Source organism: Apiospora aurea, assembly GCF_038362705.1.
Source record: "Apiospora aurea strain CBS 24483 chromosome Unknown utg000002l_segment0_segment0, whole genome shotgun sequence".
Lineage (NCBI taxonomy): Eukaryota > Fungi > Ascomycota > Sordariomycetes > Amphisphaeriales > Apiosporaceae > Apiospora > Apiospora aurea.
This window is the reverse complement of record NW_027117389.1, coordinates 1,879,873-1,899,302: the sequence shown is the minus strand read 5'-3', so window position 1 is coordinate 1,899,302 and position 19,430 is coordinate 1,879,873. Positions and strand designations below refer to the sequence as shown.

At 54.6% G+C, this 19,430-nt stretch overlaps 6 protein-coding genes across 6 annotated transcripts; 4 read left to right on the top strand and 2 right to left on the bottom strand.

Annotated features, from left to right (window-relative positions):
- Nucleotides 1-185: 185 nt before the first annotated feature.
- Nucleotides 186-950, bottom strand: PG986_002989 (uncharacterized protein; the record flags this gene model as incomplete). Its single annotated transcript, XM_066839211.1, has 1 exon — nt 186-950. One exon carries the CDS (start codon nt 948-950, stop codon nt 186-188), a length of 765 nt encoding a protein of 254 aa, XP_066704275.1.
- A 955-nt stretch (nt 951-1,905) lies between these two features.
- PG986_002988 (phosphatidylinositol glycan- class C) lies at nt 1,906-3,408 on the bottom strand (the record flags this gene model as incomplete). The annotated part of the gene is made up of 1 exon (XM_066839210.1): nt 1,906-3,408. The coding sequence occupies one exon, from the start codon at nt 3,406-3,408 to the stop codon at nt 1,906-1,908; it is 1,503 nt and encodes a 500-aa protein (XP_066704274.1).
- Nucleotides 3,409-6,840: 3,432 nt separating this feature from the next.
- Nucleotides 6,841-7,639, top strand: PG986_002987 (uncharacterized protein; the record flags this gene model as incomplete). The annotated part of the gene is made up of 2 exons (XM_066839209.1): nt 6,841-7,427; nt 7,474-7,639. 2 exons carry the CDS (start codon nt 6,841-6,843, stop codon nt 7,637-7,639), a joined length of 753 nt encoding a protein of 250 aa, XP_066704273.1.
- Nucleotides 7,640-10,671: 3,032 nt separating this feature from the next.
- Nucleotides 10,672-12,922, top strand: PG986_002986 (Annexin A7; the record flags this gene model as incomplete). Its single annotated transcript, XM_066839208.1, has 2 exons — nt 10,672-12,525; nt 12,599-12,922. 2 exons carry the CDS (start codon nt 10,672-10,674, stop codon nt 12,920-12,922), a joined length of 2,178 nt encoding a protein of 725 aa, XP_066704272.1.
- Nucleotides 12,923-14,666: 1,744 nt separating this feature from the next.
- On the top strand, nt 14,667-16,600 carry PG986_002985 (uncharacterized protein; the record flags this gene model as incomplete). The annotated part of the gene is made up of 2 exons (XM_066839207.1): nt 14,667-14,942; nt 14,969-16,600. 2 exons carry the CDS (start codon nt 14,667-14,669, stop codon nt 16,598-16,600), a joined length of 1,908 nt encoding a protein of 635 aa, XP_066704271.1.
- A 1,559-nt stretch (nt 16,601-18,159) lies between these two features.
- PG986_002984 (uncharacterized protein) lies at nt 18,160-19,398 on the top strand (the record flags this gene model as incomplete). The annotated part of the gene is made up of 3 exons (XM_066839206.1): nt 18,160-18,347; nt 18,475-18,599; nt 18,680-19,398. 3 exons carry the CDS (start codon nt 18,160-18,162, stop codon nt 19,396-19,398), a joined length of 1,032 nt encoding a protein of 343 aa, XP_066704270.1.
- Nucleotides 19,399-19,430: the final 32 nt, after the last annotated feature.

The window sequence follows — 19,430 nt, the reverse complement described above, 5'->3', positions numbered from 1 at the left end:
AAGTAAGAGCCCTTGATTTCCAACCACGGGGCTCGGCCGACCAGCTACATTGTGTTTCTTAATGTTGTTGTTTAGGCAGATATGTAAAAGTAGATGGGTACGGGTTCATGGCTAGCGATGGATTTCCTCAAGTAGGCACGGTCAGGAATAGATAAGAATGTTGTCTACTTATACTCACTACGGGGTCAAGTCAAATATATAGGTCTGCGCACTTCTTGGAGCTTCTCCCCACCCTGTTGTTTCTGCTGTCCATGGTGACGAAAACGATGACCACTGCTCACGACGCATAATCCGCCACATATTTTCCATCTCAACAGATTCCAGGCTCCTGCCAAGACGCGACGCATGGTCGACGCCAGGGTCTTGGGGAGGTTACAAAGGTAGGAACCGGGTTTCGATATACCGGTGGTAGTATTGAGTTCGAGCGGCTTTTCGTCGTACAAGAGAAGTGGACGATACAGGTCTTCTCCGTTATCCAGTGAAACGAACGTCTCTTCGCTTCCATAAGCATCGAATTCTCTGCCATCATCGTCTTCTTGATAACCGTCATGGAGAGGCATTTCCCTACTGGACATCGTGCTAGTGGTAACGCCGACTGGTGAACAAACTTTTGGGTCAAGCGATAACCTGGTAGAAGAGACACTATGCTGGATGTGGGTCGAAGTCGTTACGAACGACAGTCGCCTGGGCGAGGGCGTCTTATCGTCGAACTGGCTGCCGATGCCGAAGAAGAGGAGGTCCTCGGTCTGGATCGTGGACTTGGGAGTCTCCCAGCGCGGGGCAAAGGGGTAATTTGGCTCTGTTTCTCCTGGCTGGACCTGGGGAGAAGGAGCTGGCATATTCATGTGCACCTTGCGCGGAGCGTAGATGTAATCGGCACTTTCTCCAGAGTTACTCAGAAGATGGCGTCGTTCCAGTCGCGTGGTGGTTGGCGCCTCTGTGGACCGCATTGTAGCAGTACTAGTAATGAGAGAGTTTTGGTTTGGTGTCCTGTTATCGAAGCCCTTTCGTTCGCCGTCGTCATCTATCTTTCCCTCTTTTTCTGCGGGCACCGCTACCAGGCTGTCATGACAGCATTCCGAAAGCCCATGCCAATTATCTCGAGGCCTGCTTCGTTTGAAGGATACCCTCTGGTTCCATCTATTTTTCGGGCGCGGTAATCGAGGCCGGTTGTTGCTGGCTCTGGTGACACCAGGAACGTGCGGTTTCGCTGGGAAACCAGCAGCTACGGCTCGTTGTAATATCATTTTAAATCGATGGATCGGAAATAGAGGAGCATAAAAGGAAGGAATAAAATAGAATAGTATTTTGTATAGCAGTGATACGGAGAGGTATGATATTTTGGACGGAATATAACTCAGCAGCCTGTACTGTTTCCATCCGCGTATTGGTGTTGCATACCTGGCTTTTATACACCAAGAGCACTCCACACGCTGCCGTGGCGATTGTCGTTCATTTCTTCAATGCCCCCTCGTACGAATAAGTTTGCCCTATCCGCGGAGGGTCTGCAAGCAAATCTGGCAAAGACTCTCCCGGGGCTGTGAGATTCATGATGAAAGAACCCGGGGGGGCCTACAGACTATTATTGTTGGGTGTAGTAATGCCGGACAACAAGACCTCGCTACCCACCTCCCGTTACAATTTATCGGCACATGACGTAAGGCTTCTTTGGGTGCTGGTTCTAAACAAAGGGGCACAAAGGGGCCACGAATCGGTCGGTGTTTTGGTCCCATGCCAGTTCTTTGTCGAGTCGAGACCAGAGAGATGGAGTGCAACACGCACCAAATCGGCAAGGGTCAGCACAGAAAAGACACCAAGGCCCTTAGTATTCGGCGGAGGCTTGGATAGGGAAGATAACAGAGGTAAAGTGTTGCCTTGAACTATATCTACATAGCGCTCCACTAGCTAGTCATACTCCCATTGACGCCGACTGATGATGATAGGGCGCGCTTGATCCCATGGTCCATTCATGGCGTTCTTATACTTCTGCAGCCCTATGAGCCACCAACTCGATGCGCCCATGGCAACGATGACGATAAATGCCCCGACTAACACGCCTAGGAGCCCGCTCTTCCAAGGCCATACTCCATCTCTCCCCTCGCCAAGAATAAGGCCCATGCCTCCACCAGCCCCAACCGTGAGCAGCACCGTAAGTGTAACGTGATAACGCCAGCTACGATGCCGCGCGTATCGCCTGAAGACGGGGAACAAGCCGAACACCTCGATGCTGAATAGCGTCAAGCTGAAAACTTGGCCGGTCGACGGGAGACGAGAGGCCAACACGGTCGATGCCATCAGTGCGGCATTGGTAGACAGCGAGGCTGGGAATTTGACGCCCACGCCGCCCGAGTAGTCAAAGAAGAAGATATTGATGGCAAGCAATAAAAACGACATGGCCCAGATACTGTCAGGCGAGGTCGAGCGGGTAAGTGATTTGAGTATGGGTGATAAGCCCAGAATGGTGAAATAGATCAACGACGCAGACTTGATGGTGCTCAGGCGGAGAGTCGCACGCCCTCTGCGAAGAGGCGATGATGGACGGTGTCTCAAGCCGTCCTGGGGATCCAGGAGACGACTGGTTTGTGATACGTTAGAATGCAAGGATGTGACAGACCCGCCATGCTGGCTGCGCATGGCTATGAGGTTGCCCTGCGAGGTTGTCCGTTCCGTAGACCCCAAGTTCGTGACGGAGCTCGCGGCCGACGGCGTGGTGGGCGCCGTGGTCGAGTTGGCGCTGCCGCCGTCCTGCCGGGGCTGCCAGGCGCCGCGGCTGCGGTGGCTGTTCTGGCGCTGCAAGACTTCGTCCTCGCCCTCCTGGCCGACCCACCAGTCCCACACGGCCCAGCCGACAAAGGTCGCGAAGCTGCCCCAGCCCACGACGGCGACGGGCGACACGCGCTCCGTGAAGATGCCCACGAAGCAGACGACGAAGATGGTGACGGAGCACACCTGCTGGACGATGACGGTAGTGTCGGCCACCAGCGGCCAGAACTCGTACGGCTGGAGGCGCGGGTTGCGCTGCAGGCTGTCTAGGAATGTGGTCTGGTCCGTGTAGTTGTCCGGGTAGGACTGCTTCACCCAGAGGATCTTCTTCCAATTGCGCTTCCGTCGCCTGCTCCGGCTCCGGCTGCCGAACTTGGACTCTCGGTGCCGAGACGGCCGCACATCGCCGGACCCGGCGGCGGCCACGGTGTCGCGCAAGAGACTCATGTTGCTGTTGTTATTGCTGCTGTGGTCGAAGCCGCCCGAGCGACGCGGGGGCGAGGCTGCATTGAAGGCGTCCTCGGGGGCCAGATGGGAGCGCGACGAGCGCGGTGAGGTGGTGAGGTGGTCCAAGGGCAAGACAGTGGCAGGCGTCAGGGTCGAGTAGGGTCCTACTACGGATTGGCGCATGCCAGTGCCGGCCATGGTTTGAAACGACAGATAGAGGAGACAAGCGAACCAACGAACGAACCACTGGACTCCCGAGGGTTCCGAACCCGACAAGAGCTGGGGAAGGGTCGACTGGGGAAAGCTCGGAACCGGGCGGGCCAGTGTGCGCGTCAGCCTTGTCGCGCAGATCTCTGAAGTGGCCTGAGTGATGGGATGGGGTGAAGCAACAGAACCCAGAACTCTGTTCTTTTGACGGGCAGTCCAGTCTCCCAAGGCCTTTAGCGCCTGTCGGTGCCTCTGAAGCCCTTTTCCCGACGCTGCTAGTGCCTCAATGCCCCTAAGTGCCGGGCCCACATGGGATTTAGGTTTGATTGATAGGCTAAATGTACCTAAGGCGAGCCGCCAGGCACTCAGCACTCGGGCAATTGATGAAGCACCCTCGATGTGCCGGATCAATCTTTGAGCTTATTGCTTTCTTTCGATGCGAATACCAACCTCGGATTCCACATGCCTGACTTGCTGAGTTTGTCCTGACGCTGGAGCAGTTTGGAAAGACTCCACGCACTAACCAGTTGCAAGCGACATGGAGCAGTGGGTAGAACGATCACTGGTGGCAATTGGGGTAGTCGACCCTTGACCTAGCTTATGCTGCGGCTATAGCTAGAGCGAGACATATATGCACTTTTCGCTCTCCACGCCAGCATTGACCGACACATAGGAGAAAACAAAAGGATGCGAGACTGACACCGCAAATCACGAAACAGGGTAACTGGTAATGGCTTGGCAGCCGTCCCGCGTAGATTGCTGTTTCGAGTCCAAGGCGAGAGATCGGCGGCCGGTGGGTTGACGGTGGTGGTGGGGTGGTTTGAGACCTGTAACTTAAACGCCGTCCTCACGATAGCATTGCGGGAATAGCCTGGCTTTAACAGGTCAGAGTGCATGTTGGCCATCCGTTTCAAACAACAGATGCAGCCTGGCCTGGCTTGGCGTGCTGACCAGGCCACTGCGCTGCTGATCTGCCACTGCTCTCATGATGATGCTTGATGGCTGCCATGTTGGAAGTTGAAACGGAAGGCCTGCTACTGGGCCTGCTACCTGCGTGCGGCAGGCGGACAAGCCTATCTGGGCATGCAACACAACTTCCAACCTGGTTAGCATTGAGCAATCGTGAGTGGTGTTTCTCCGGTAAAGAGTGAGGCATTATAACCTCCCCTGCGCAGATCTATTACCTGTGGTACCATGCTGCCTTGGAGGCAAGTCAGAATGCCTGTCAGCACACATCACATCACGTCTAGCTGCTTAGTGCTTAGTACGGTATTCGGGGGACGCGCTTCTCCTAGTACCCATGCAATGCATCATTCGAGGATCAACAATCAAGAGGGAATGGAAACCATTATACTAAAATTCCGATTCGTATTACCGACGCCTCGAACTCGAAGTTGTTTTGTTTTTCAACCTGTAAGTGCCGGGACCGGTCTAGCCTCATTACTTCAGCTCACGAGGAACGCGCGAGCAGCAGCTTAGTGATCAGCGGAGGCAAGAGATAGCCAATAGTCTGTTGCGGAAGGGAGCAAACGTTCATTAGCAGCACGACTGGCCGTTCAGCTTGGACTGCGCATGCCCGAGGTATGTAAATCTCCACGTGCGATAGCCTCTGGTTGGTATTGGCGACCGGTTTACTTGGCATGATGAGATGCGGGGGAGAGAAGCTGAGAGGCTTGGCGGTTCCCCCGAGCGACAGTTAGTTCTAGGGCATAGTCGTATTCCATTCCATGCAGCTGCATTGGTGGTTGGGCCAATCACCACAGATCGCCGCTCATCATGCTCATGCTCTCTCTATGTACAAACGAGGCGCGACGATGAATACCAAATATAGATAAATACCTGCACTGCCAAAGGGCGATGCCTTTTATGGCGTGTGGCCTACCAACAGAATCTACTGAGGTACCTTAGGAATAAACATGTAAGCTTCCACACATGCATGTAGGCAGTTGTGTCAGATGAAACCAAGCCAACAACAACAACGCCAGGACCGCCATCAGGATGCAAACCACGATCTCCTCTCGTCTTCACGGTTAGCGCCGGTAAGCATACCACGAACGGCAGCGGGCAGCATGATGATATATTAATGAGTCGTATATTTCTTCGCCGATAATGTCTGTTGTACAGGAACGCACTTCTCGCCGTACCTGCTTCTAGTGGTAAGCATCGATGTAGCACTGGTGCAGGGATTCAAGCAATATGCATCAACCAAGCACCAACCAAGCATCATCCTAGGCTGCTAGTTTCTAGGGTCCCCCCTCCAAAGCCTCCAGGCAGGCAAAGCACTGGCCTAGCCTAGCCTAGCCTGGCTCGGTGGGTGAAGGAGTTGACTCCTCCACCCACTCGAGACAAGACAGACGCACTCCTTAAGGTTCCATTGCGACGAGAACACATTCAGGCGTTCCAACGTCTATAGTTGCCGTCAAAATTAGATCGTGGACGTGAAATGTTTATATGCATATATCATCGGGCGGTTTTGCTGTCTAGGTCGGGAGCTGTGCTGTGGTATTCTTTCTTCCCTCCCTCTTCTGCCCTCTCAGAAATTAAACTACATGCTTGGGTGAACTTCATTTTATTCGTTCCTGCGTGCGTATCATCTCTTCAACCCGACTGGCCCCAAGCCTGTCTGTGTTACCAAACGGCTTGTTCGTCCGCAGCAGCACGCAACCCTGTCCACGCCCACCAGAGGGACTCAGGCCGGCAGATCCTTCAGAGATCTTTACTGCAAAGAACCAGTGCTGTGGGCACTCGGAGCATCTTGGCAATCTCGAAATAGACTTTCGGGGGGAACTTCTCTGGCAGAAGAACATTATTAGTCGTCCATCTCTTACTACATATTCCTGCCTCCTTCGCACCCACGACCCGCCAACGCAATTCAGTTGGTTCGCCTGTCAAGAGCACATTTGCATCACACTACATTACGGAACTGCTGGGAACCTTCTATGCCAGCCGCTGCAATCCATCCATCATCCATCGTATATCGACGCAACACAACTAGTCATTCGCACTACACTTGCTCTATATTATAGCCAGGTAATTGCTCTCCCTTTTTCCCTCCTGCGGTCCTCCATGCCTATGTCCATGGTCAATCTTGTCTCCCGCCGGGCTCTCCCTCCTTTCAGCTGTACCCACCCCTAACCGCATTCCACAGCATCAGCCTCGGTGCCAAGTCGCCCTTCTGGGACACTCCCAGCTCAGAACACACGCCTCGATCGGTCTAGACGGTCTTTCTAAAGCGCCAAGACAATAAAAAGGGTACCCTAGTTTGTCGTGCTGCCCACATCGTAAGAGTCGAGGTTACTTATAATCTCACCTCGTGGCACCTCACTCGGTCTTTTGGAGGAATCGCTTCCACTCTGTCCTGCTGTCCTGTTCAAAGAAAAACCCAATTGTCGTTTGGCCGACACCCCGCCAGCAGCAAACAAGATGAAGGTCTCTACTACGCTTTCCGCTCTTGGCCTCTACGCCATGGCTCTTGGCCTCTACGCCATGGCTCTTGGCGCGCCGACGCCAGTGTCCAGCGATAAGGCCTCTGTGAACCCCACCACGTCGCTGAGGGATGTGCTGCATCGCATCCACTCCAAGGCCGCCATGGGAGAGCGCATGAGCATCAAGGGCTTTTTCCGCCATCATTTGGAAGACTATCGTGTCGCCCCCTCCAACGAGGTCAGTTCCTCGGTAGCCATCGAAATGCACCGGCCATTGCCACCCTCGTTTATAGTCTCGGCGGCGTCGGGCTCGGACTCAGACTCGCAGAGTCCCGTTCCCGAGATGGAGCAGTCCAGCACTGTGCGCGCCGAGACGGGCTTCCCCTCGAAGCCCAGCCCCACCACAGTCGAAGAGGAGGTTGCTGGGTCGCAGCGCCTCTACCGCCTGATGCCTTGCCAGAAGCACGGGGGTAAACAGCACTATCACTTGGTGCGCCAGTACGCAGACATGGTGGTCGTTGGTGTCTTGGCCGTTTTCCTAATGGCGGTTGCCATCATCGAACTGTGGACTACGGTCTCCTCCAGGTAATCACTTTGGCCCATATCCCTCGATCAAACTGCGATGCTGCAGGACAGGAAAGCTAACCCTCGGCAGACTGCGACAATGGCGGAACAACGAAGGCGCCATCCGCTTGGGAGACGAGGAAAAGACGCCTATATCATCATCGCCTGATGTTTTACGGTCCATGGTACCACAACTATCGACACCAGCTCTCCAGCCCGTCTCGAAAAGCTGAATTCAAATAAAGACCAGTCAGCTGGGTTTTTAGTCATCTTATTTCCTTAATTTTCTTGAGATACCACATTGGCAGGCGTTTGTAAGGGGGTCTTGCATACAGACCATGCATGGAATGGCGTTAGGGAATTGTTGCATGGCCGAATGATGCATGGGCATAATTTTTTTTCGAAGAAATGAATTGACGATCCGACGCGGGTAGGAGCGATAAGGGGTTGTCTGGAGATGTACATTACCATCTCGAACCTCTACTATACTTTCTCCTAGAAGCGCAAATGCCTGGTACGCAGGAAATTTTGAAAGCAAAGTTTTGAATATGCATACAAGGTTGTCGAATCGATTCTCCGAAGCGAGCGGACCGGATGATGCGAACAAGACAGGCGGCAGGTCTCAAAGTCAGACAGACAGCTGTCAATCTGTCATAATGCATACAAGCAGGCCATTACCCAGTCGCCAGCATCCATAATAAGCAGCAACGAGGATCTACTTGCTTACTGCCCGTCGCCTAAGCCGACAACGTCATTGCCTCTGCTCACGGATGACGTGTATCTGAACATTGGTCGCAGAACATGGCAGTGTTCTTATATTGATATACCATGAGTTTAATCGAGCGCAATGCCCCAATCATTGCATGTCACGGACTGTTGTTTCACGAGAAATGACAAGAGGTGAAGACGGATTACAACTCAACCAGTTGCAGCAATTGAACATGCGGGCTTGGCATGGATGCTGTCCTCGAATATTATATCACCAATGATTGTGTGTGCACCAATACAATGATACGAGAGCCTTCCTTAGGTGCGTGAAAGGTTCAACGCGTGTCATGGCAGCAGCAATAGTCTCGACACTTGCCTGCTTAACTATGTATGATTTCTTTAATGCCTGTCACTCACGCTATATGCCAGATGTCTTGCGCATGTCACACTGTCTGCTATAAAAGAATACCATAGTATCCATGATTATGTCTGAACATCGCGGTTGCACCCCCTATATTTATGCGAGTCTCACTCAGACTTTGTCGGGGGATAACACTGTAAAATACTCGGAGAAAGGGGATGGTCGATGTATACCTGCAAAGCTGGCCCTTAACTTCTTTTTGTCTGGCAAACGACGGGGAATCAGATACTGCTTCCAGTGATACCAGGCTCGGGATGGGGTTTGAGGTGCTGGCTATGCAATGAACGAGTGGTGAACGCCTCGGGGAATATTTTCACGAATGATATGATTGCTGAAGAGCCGACAATATGCCCGAAGATAGGAGCTGCTGAACACTAGGTCGAGTTCGACGATGCTCGAATCGAGGCTTAGCATCATGTTGGTAGGCGAGTGAGCATGCATCTGCCGACTAAAGGCTAAGACCTCGTTTAGTTTACGGCCATGAGAAGGAGGGTTTGCCCCAGCCTATGTGACCCTATGAAGTATAAGGTCTCATTGGGATCGCACCACATCTGATGACAAAAATGCAGGCATACGGTTTCTGCGGGCGGACACCTCCAGCCTATCGATGGGAGCGAGGCTTCGTCGAGGGATAGCATTGGCTACACGAAATCGCCTGGAGTCAGACGTACTACATATGGTACTTGAGCGAAAAAGAGCGAACGTTCATTTGTCTTGGTCGTTGGCTACACAAGGCAGTGTCACGTTGAACTGCCGCGATGAGAGACATCATCGCTGCCTAAGCAACGTGAGGCTCGTGAACAGCTTGGGTTGAACCGTCATGTCACATACGATGATAATCTTGTAGCAACATTCCATCTCCCTCTCCATACATTCGGGATCCCGCAATCCCTGTGTAGGACCGGCATTGTTTTTGATGTTGAATCAAGCAGCCAAGCCAGCGTCTGCCTCGGCATCGGACCTGGTGATTTGGTCACAACGTACCGATTCTGCAGGCAGACTTGATTCGGCGGGGCTTTGTCAACTTCCCAGACAATGCATATTGTCCATGGAGTAGCGATAACTTGTTACGGCCTCGTCAGATATGACGGCATGACAAAGTCGTTTCCAGTCTATTGTGTTGTCAACTGTCCCTCACGGGGAGTCGGTCTGAAGTATAGAGCGGGGCTCCCCCCCGGGAGCTTGCGCCTCGCAGCACAGCCCATTCTGGCTGCAAAGCAAAGCTGCGACGACCGCCTGCAAGCCGTCTTGGCTGCGCAAGAGGTGGCCGATCCGGAAGACACTCCATCCTCCTCACTCGGGCTTCCCGTGAGCATGCACTGCACATTACTTCTGGCCGAGGCCGCAGCCGGCCGAGAGTCTCGCTCTTCTGGCTCTTCCATGGGCTTGACCCACAGCCACTTGCAGCATCTTTACCCACCGCATTTTGGCCTTGGGGGCTTTGGGGCTTTGGCTCAACCGGATTCCACTAATTGCTAGTACAGGGACCAACTCTTAAACCACACGAGCTTGCCGCCTATCGCAGCATTGATGCCCGAGGACGGTCAGGTCGGACAGTGTGTTACTGAGAGCCTCACTCCGTCGATGCATCGTAGCTAGCTCTCCTCTTCCCGTATCTCGTGTTTAGGGCTGCTGGGCGATGAGGTCGAGATGTTTGCGGAGCAGGAAGGCACCTGTGAGGCTCTACGGCCCAATGAGATTCTGCACTGCGATCCAAGGTTGACCGTGAGGGCCACAGACGCAGGAGGCTAGGCCTGGCCACCACACATCTTTGAGCGGATGGAGCCAAGAGCTTCACACATCCTGCGATTGGTTATTCTCACAGCCCCCCAAATTTCCTGGGTCAGCCCCTCATGCAGCTTGGAGGACCTAGCCGAAAGCATTTGGGCGATTTGCGTCTCACACCGATCTTCTTAAATAACGGCCGCTCCTCGAGGTCGCCGCTTCAGAAAATTCCATAAACAATCAAAGTTCTCTCACTGCACCCACCCATTCACGAGTAATTTCAGTGCCTTGTCGGTTGCTCTACCTTCATCCCAACCGACGGACAGCCCTACCAAGTTACGCGCCTTGGTTCCCGCGCCGGCTGGTACCCCGCAGTCCCAACTCGCAGGGCCCTGATTCAGGACACGGACAATGTCACTGCGAGTAGATGACAGCGGCCGCAGAGGCCGCTCCCACTCACCAGGACGTCGGGACGATGAGCGCGACCGTAGCCGCGGTCGTGCTCCCGCTCACGACCCCATCATAATGGATGCGGTTCGCATGCCGTCGCCGCCTACTGGCTTTAGATACGACGATATGGAGATGAGGGTCCCTCGGCGGTCTGAGTATGACTTGGACGACCGTCACGCCTCGTACCGTGTCACCTCTCCCACGGATGAGTCGTATTACCGCCAAAGCCGCGAGGCAGTTGATGTTCATAATGAATACAGCCATTATACCAGGCGTATCGAGCCGGAAAATTATAGCAGAAAAATCCCGGAGAAAGACCGGGACTCAGACAAGGAGAAGCACCGGCTGACTGAGGCACTGGGCAGTGCTGCAGCTTTCCTCCCTGCCAAATACTCCCAAAAGCTCGACAGTCTAGTGACGCGCGACTCCGACAGCGACAAGGAGCTGAAGAAGAAGATCAAGAAGGAGAAGTTGGAAGAAGATTTGGCCTATGGTACCGCCTCTACTATGCCAGGTAATTTTTCCACTAATGACACTCCAACTACTCCTACCATCAACTTCTCCTATGCGAACACGCCCAAGTGGGAGTATGATGCCACAGGCACTAAGCCGTCATATGCAGCCCGGGAAGGCCAGTACGACCCTGTGGCGCATGACCAGAAGATCCGGGGGAGATCACCCAGCCCCAACCCGGATTTCCTGTCTGGTTCGAGCTTGTCCAGCTCGAGCAAGCATCGCTCTCGCAACTCCTGGGGCGGGGAGAACCCGCGGTACTCCGGCGCAAACGTCTTGACGGTCGAGCCAAGCCGCAGAGACCGTTCGCATTCACGCACACGTTCGCACTCACCTCAACCACCAACAGCGCGCATGTCTTCGCTCAGCGTCAACACGGGGTTTGCCACTGCCTCGCATTTGTCACTCTCGAATGCTCCTGCGTCGCCTCTCCTGGAATCGTATCACGGAACATACCAGTCCATGTCTCCTATGCCCTCACCACTTCTTCTGGCCTCACGTGGCCCCACCGGCTCACCCATCGAGCCTCTGTCGCCTGGGCACTCGGACGACGAGCGTGGCGAGAAGAAGAAGCGACGAGCTCGCTTCAATGACCCGGTGGACGATGCTTCCTGCCTCGCGAAAGCCCTCAAGGGTGATAGGCGCCCAGACACGGAGCCCCTCATCGAGATCCTACCAGCCTTGACACACAGCCAGGTCATGAATCTACGTTTAGAGTACAAGCGACTGGTAAAAACCGGCAGTGAGCGCAAGGGCGTGAACATTGCGAAGCATATCCGTGCCCGGCTCAAGGACGAAGACCCACTCTTGATGAAGGCATGCTACACCTGCGCCCTGGGCCAGTGGGAAGGCGAAGCCTACTGGGCCAACTTCTGGTATCAAGGGGACAAGACGCGGCGTGAGCTGCTGATCGAGTCGATCATGGGCCGTACCAACCATGAGGTAAGACAGATCAAGGATGGCTTCAGCGACAAGAAGTACCGTGACAGTCTGTCGCAGTGCATGAAAACCGAACTCAAGGAGGACAAATTCAAGAAGGCGGTCCTTATGGTGCTGGAGGAGCGGCGCATGGAGGAGTATGATGAGTACGGCCGTCCCTTGCCAGTTGACAGGCATCTAGTAGAGGATGATGTGCACGACCTGCGAAAGGCCGTCAAGAGCGAAAAGGGCGGCGAGACGGCCATGATTCAAATAGTCATCATGCGAAGCGACTCGCACTTGAGGGATGTTCTCAAGATGTACGAGAGGACGTACAAGAGCAACTTTGCAAGAGATGCGCTCAAGAAGAGCGGAAACCTGGTGGTAAGTTCCCCGAGCCAACCCGGCGAGTGGTGTACTGTGCGGGACGGCATAACTGACTCACATGTGTGAATAGGGCGAGCTACTTGCTCACATCCTGAATGGCGTCATCAATAAGCCAGTGCGCGATGCCTTGCTTCTGAACCATGCGCTCACGTCTTCGAAGAAGGACGGGCTGCGCCGAGAGTTGCTCATCAGTCGTTTGGTGCGGTACCACTGGGATCGCCACCACATGGCTGCTGTGAAGCGGGCCTACCGGGAGCGCTACGGCCAAGACCTGTCCGATGCGATCCGGGACGGGACATCGGGCGAATGGGGACTGTTCTGCAGGCAGTTGGCCGTTACGAGGATGCCGGATGATGTGCGGCAGTTCGAGAAGGTCGAAGTTATCAGGCGGTGATGAAGGCGATGCACGCACGACTCATGAATAGCTAAACATGCTTTGTTTCCTTCAGCTTTTCCCTCTTCGCGATAATACCCAGCAATGATGCAACGCTGAAGCATAATGAACTACTTGCTACCTACCGTCTGTCTCCTTTCTGTGTTTCATAATATCCTCCCGTGCTCACTTGTTATGTAACCTCGATTCGGCCGAAGAGGTCATGCCAGTGATGCGGACAATTCCGCTGCCTATATATAAGTTAAGGAGGAGTCACTTGATTTAAGTCCCTAATAAACATTTGACGTCACAGGGAGACAGCATCATCTCATCTACACGTAGAGCACGGCTATTTCGGGTGGATTGGCCATTGCATGAAACCTGGAAAATATGGCGATGAGAGGCGGGGGCATAGATAGGCATTACAATAGCGACGTGCCATCGTGTGCACCCAGGTGGCACATCTCGTAACAGCGCAAATAGCACACCCGATTCCACAGATCTTGAATTCGAGAATCAGACCAGTTCGCTCCCATCCGCGACGGAGCCCGCCAACCCCCTTTCCCCACCCGAGTGTCAGTCAAATGATAAAGGGCAAGCCTAACCGGATACTCGAACGGCCAATCCTGGTCGGGTTCCAACCGACCCTTGCGCTGTCCCGAGTCCAGACAGACAGATATCTAACCTAACACCGATGCACCCCAGACCTGGACGCCAGAGACTTTCGACTTCAGGAGTCGAACTCTGTTGCTGGTGAGGAATCATTATTTCCAGCACAGGGGTCTCCGGGTGCAATTGCCCAGAGGCGGTGTCCAATTATGTAGGTACCTACCGTGTTTTGAATCGGATTTCTTCGCTGAAGCCGAACCGTTTCTCGCCGTTTTGGGGGGGGCGCAGTTCACCGACCGCCGGGCCAGAGTTCAGGCAGTCCAGCCATCTTGGTAGCGGTAGCGCCTGTGACGACTTTTTGGTTGTCTGCAAGCACCAGCCACTCGCAGCCAACTGCGGCCATCTGTTAGTGCGGTACCCCGTCCCACCGCTTGAATTCGCGGCCTGGACGTGTCGACTCTAACAGCGGGGGCGGGAGGACTCCAATGAGCTGCCTTCGCTCTCGCTCTCCTGTCGCTCACACTCGTGTCGCATTGCATGTGGTTTAGCGGTGGGCGTCTGGTACGTTTTGCTTCTCTATTCGCCCGGCCAGAGGACAGCAGCCAGCGTGTGCCAATATTGCATTGCGGCTGAGGCAGAGCAGGTTTACCTCACACACTCTCTCTACCTTGCTTTCGACGTCCTGCCTCAAAGACATCATAGCTCTCCCTCCCCCGACCGTATCAATCAATCAATCCATTGGTCAAACGGTCAATCCAACTATGCGCGGCGCGTCTATCCTATATCTATCAAGTACCGTCGGCGCCATTCCCTAGCATCCATCCCCCATCCCCCATCCCACTTTTTTTTTCCTCCCAGCCCAGCAATTAGTCCGCTTCGCGGCCAAGCCCAGGCTCTTTCTCCTTCCGCCTCTCTTCTGCGGTGGAAAACCTGCCAATTATATCCCGCTTATCATCTCACGTGCGATTTCCCAGCTGCGCGCTCTCGACGTCGCTACCCGGGGTCTCGCATCTTAGGGCTGTTGCTGCACTGCATCTTCATGCGCCCGCTGCAGCTGGACTTATATCCATCATCGTCGGTCCAGAGTTTCAACTGACAACCCCGGAGTCCCTTCAACCTTCCAGATTGAAGTGGGCTCCGCGTCAACATATCGAGCATGGCTCCCACCTTGAGTCCGAGGGCAGCCGTCGCCCCGCGGTCAGACCTGAGTAATGGCGCCATCGCCGGAGCCGTAGTAGGCTCAGTCGTTGGGGGGACACTGGTCTTTCTGGTCCTCCTGTTCCTCTATTTCCGGTATAAACGGAGGCGCTTACAGGCGGCAGCCGATGCGGACCTAAACACATTCAAGCCTCCTATAGAGCGGAGGGTCTCTTTCCCTGGCCAGACAGATGCGTCCCAAGTTGAACAAGGCACATCTACCGCCAATGGGAGGGTTGAACCGGGAGCCCCCGGGTTGAGCACGGGGGCAACTTTCACCCATCTTCCATCACAGACGCCGAGGGCAATAACTTCACGAGAGGGACAAACGATTACTACACACAATCACCCCAGCAAGGTTTCGGGCAGGATCCCTCCCCAGGAGGAGCGGCGAGTGCATACTATGCAAACTATCCCATTGGGGAGCCCTCGGCGGCTGCCAGCTATTATAACATGGACATAGCTATGGAGTCGGATCCGAACCTCCCTCCCATGGCGCCTCCCAGTAGGCAAATGACGGAGCTCTACCAGGAGCAGCTCAAGCAGGCACGCGAGCTTCGTAAAAAGGAGCGCCAAAGCAGCAAAGGGTCGGTAATGAGCCGAGTGATTAATACTTTGCGGAGAAAACGTTCCTCGAAATCGTCTTCGCTGGCTAGCCCGGTTGAGGGCTCTCCTCTCTCGCGACAGGCCGATGTGCCCTTTTTCTCGGTTGAGGGCGCTGAGGGCTCTGCCATGTACTCGGAGCCTCAGGCCATGGGCGACGAGTCTGGGAGCGACTTACATCGCGCGAAGAAGACGAAACACGACGACTCTTACTCATCGGCTGGCCATCCGAGGTTGGATTCTTTGAACACCGCCTTGAAGACCGAGCCGCCCCATGACCCCTCGCTTCCGTCCTCGGCATATCACAGAATGGACGCGCCAGCGGGGCCATTCCATGATACTTCAAGATTTTCCAACGAACGACTCCAGAGCCCTGATATTCCAGAGCCTATGGAAGGCGCGCCTTACGATGAGGCAAATAGCCAAGCCTTGCGCCCGTCGCACTCACCTCCTCTGCAGTCAGACAGCTTCATCGCACCAATCGACATCTTCCAACCGAGCAACGATGCCGAGAAGGCCGCCCATACACATGCGGAGTTGGAACGGTATGAAAAATCATCATCCCCAACATACATGGGAGGATCGAGTTCACCACCGAATTTTGCCGGAACCCATACGGACAATGGACCAGTAGAAGTCGAAGATGAGGAGATCGATGACTGTAGCGAAGACGAGGACGATACACAAATGCAGCTTGACCAAACGGCAGACCTCGGCGGAAATCCCACTTATGCTGGCGATAACGGGCAAAACTTCACCAATAACCCGAACAGAGTTACGCCAGACCACAGGCTGACGCCATCTGTTGACTACTCGACACCAGGACAAAGCTCGTCGAACCCTTCGGCTGGGGTCACACCAGATACCAGGATCACGGCATCGCCTTCCTCTACCGAGAACATCTTCATCAAGCAGGAGAATAGCACCTCCCCCGAGAGCTACGGCGCTGTGCCTTCGCCCCAAACACCACAATCATACACCTGTGATGAATGCCACAGGGCGTTTGATCAACTACACAAGCTGAATCATCATAAGCGGTATCACGATCGGAAGCATGAATGCCCCTACCCCAACTGCGATAAACGGTTTGGGACGAAAACACATCTGGACCGGCACATCAACGATAAACACGAGAAGAAGAAGGGCTTCCATTGTCCCGAGGTAGGGTGCCCCTATTTCAAGGGTGGCAAGGCATTCCCTCGCAAGGATAATTGGAGAAGGCACATGCAGAACAAACATAACATCACACCTACTATCGACCCAGAGGCCATGGACCAGATACAAGGCTGATGCTTCTCTTCTGCTTCGAGAGCACCAAGCAAACTCGTGAAGAAGCGAGCACGCTGGGGTTCCGAGGGGCCGTAAGTTGTCGACTTGCCATTACCATACCACCATCATCGAATTCCCGCCTGCATCACACTCGCTTCTTACCCCCTTTCTCCTTCGGCCGATCGGCATTACTTCGTCTTGACTCCCCAAGACGCCGATGCCGCTTCAGCCCATCCTCTTCGACTACCCCTCATTCCCATACGTATCATTGTAATTCGTGTCATTTGAAAAGGCAATACGGACACATTTGTCAGTGGGCCATTCAGGCTAGTAGCGTTTGGCGGAAAGTGCATGGCGTTGGTGGATTACTGGCTTCAATCTTGATTAGAAGATTGGATACCACAAACAGTGTGAATCCCTGGGTATTCAAGATATTCCTCGGGTAGCGACTCTAGTACTACTGTAGGAACATGAAAGAAATTGAATTCAAACTGCGTGGTTTCAGCAGCAGTTGTAGCTCCTCTGCTACGAATCCACAGCAATGACTTGCTCCATCATCGGACGCCTCCCGACGTGGTGTTTTGCACCGGTTCGGCTCACGCTTGTCGACAGCCGCCCCGGGGGGGTGCAAACGAGCGCAGCACGTTTAACCTTATTAGCAACCTTATTGCGGACGGTCTGGCCAGGGTTGAACGTCTGTGGAAAGCCGCAGGTGCGCTACAGTTGCTATAATTAACAAATGAAACTCGCATGGCCGTGGTATATTGGGCCCTTTCGGAAATTCCGATATGCGAACGGTGTCGATCTGCAATGACATGCTTGACGGCCCCCATTTGCCATCATTCTGTCCTGGATTTTGGTGTTGTTACCGACCCAGTCCGGGGGGGTGCAAGCTCCCAAACACACAAAGCCTTCCAAGCCGCCAAGACCGTCCCGTCCCGCCCCAGAAAAACGCCCAGCAGGCCGTGGTCACGAAACACGAACCAGCTAGGCGAGAATCAGATGGCGTTTCAAAACTTGGCATGTCTAACACTACGAGTCTGGTGCGAAGCAAAGATACGAGAATGATCATGGCAGCGCGGCGACAGCGTTTCCTTAACGATGGGCGGCATTTCCTTGCCCTTTCCCATGGGCTGGCCATCGCAGGCGAGTGCGGTTCGAGGTTTGCGATAGGTACGGACGACTCGACCCGAGCCCCTGTTCTCCGCCTCCTCCCCGCGTCCCATCCAGCGCCGGTAGTGCGGTACGAATGCATGTCTGGGGTGACATGAATGGGTATTCTGGATATGACTGGGCAGGGCCCGCTGGATAAGCTTATCTTCCTTCTTCCTTCTTTTATTCTTGATTCTAGGCATTGGACGGGATAAGACTGCTGTTGGCGATACCTTCTTCGTTTCTGTTGTATTGCCGTTTCTTCGATTCGTACGGGCCGGGCTCGTCCTCTTCTTCTTGCCAATCTCTGGTGTTTATTATCTTGTCGTATATATTTCTTTTATGATATATAATTTGTTTCCTACTCGACAATTGAAACAGGAAGTTCAAGGGGGAAAAAAAGAAAAAAAGAAAAAGAAGAAGACAGGATGTTGACCATTCGCTCTCTCGTCGTGTTGGGTCTGCTGTGGGCCACGGCCGACGCCTCGCCGCAGAGCCGGAAGAAAGGCGGTAACGGCAGGGCCAAGACGGCGCAGCAGCAGGCTGCCCTGATCCCGCAAGGTGTCTCGAAGGCGACGGACGGATCCACGATCTTGGACACGACGGTTACTATCAAGTAAGTGGTGGCGAAAAAGAAAAAAAAGAACAACTACCCTTTAAAATATTGGAACCAGTGATCGGTAGCTAGCACACAACGGGAGAAACGAATTCACAAGACACGGTTAAGACTAACCCATCTTCAGTGGCCTCGACATCCGGTACAAGATCTCCGGTCCCCCCGCCGGCTTCACCCCCGAGTCCGGCGTGCCCGGCGGCGCCGCGGCCGCAGGGACACCAGGCACCATGGGTCTGAACGTGCTTCTACATGGTAAGTCCCCTCCACACAACTTCCCCCCTCTTTATATATATATATATATATACTAGTAGCTAATCCACCACGATCCGCAGGCGACGGAGGCCAATCCTTCTTCGACTTCCCCAACCAAGCCGTCCAAAAGAACCTCATGGGCGTCGCCGTCCTGGCCCCCAACAAGAATCTCTTCTGGGGCGGCGGCAGCGGCCTGCAGCGCACCGACGGCGTCGCCCACGCCCAAGCCGTCGCGGACCTCGTCACCAAAGTCCTCCCCGGCATCGCCGCCTTCAATGCCTCCGACGTCTCCTTCACCGGCGTCTCCGGCGGCTCCCTCCTGCTCTCGGGCTTCTTCGTCCCCGCCCACGCGGCCCAGTTCCAGGGCTCCTCGGGCGGCGTCCTGCTCAACTGCGGCGGCCTCGCGCCCCAGGTCGACGTCGCCGCCGCCGACGCCGCCGCCATCGCAAAGACCCGCATCCACTTCCAGAGCACCCAGCAGGAGCTCTCGAGCCTGCAGCCCGCCATCCCCCAGGCCATCGCGGCCTACGAGAAGCTGGCCTCGGGCGCGGGCGCCGCCGCCGACCAGATCGGCGCCCTCCAGACTGTCGACAACAGCCCCAACGGCGGCCACTGCGAGTTCGACGAGAAGGACTTCGTGAGCGGCGTCCAGCTCATGGCCGACAGCTTCTCGGCCATCATGCAGGGCGGCAACGGCCAGGTGGCCGGCAAGAACGTGCTGAACCCCGTCGTGGGCAAAGAGAAACTCAGCTTCAAGGCAGGGAACAGGAGGAGCATGGCTGCGGCGCTCAGGGTCTAAACCGACGCGGAACGATCTGCCCAGCAGGATCT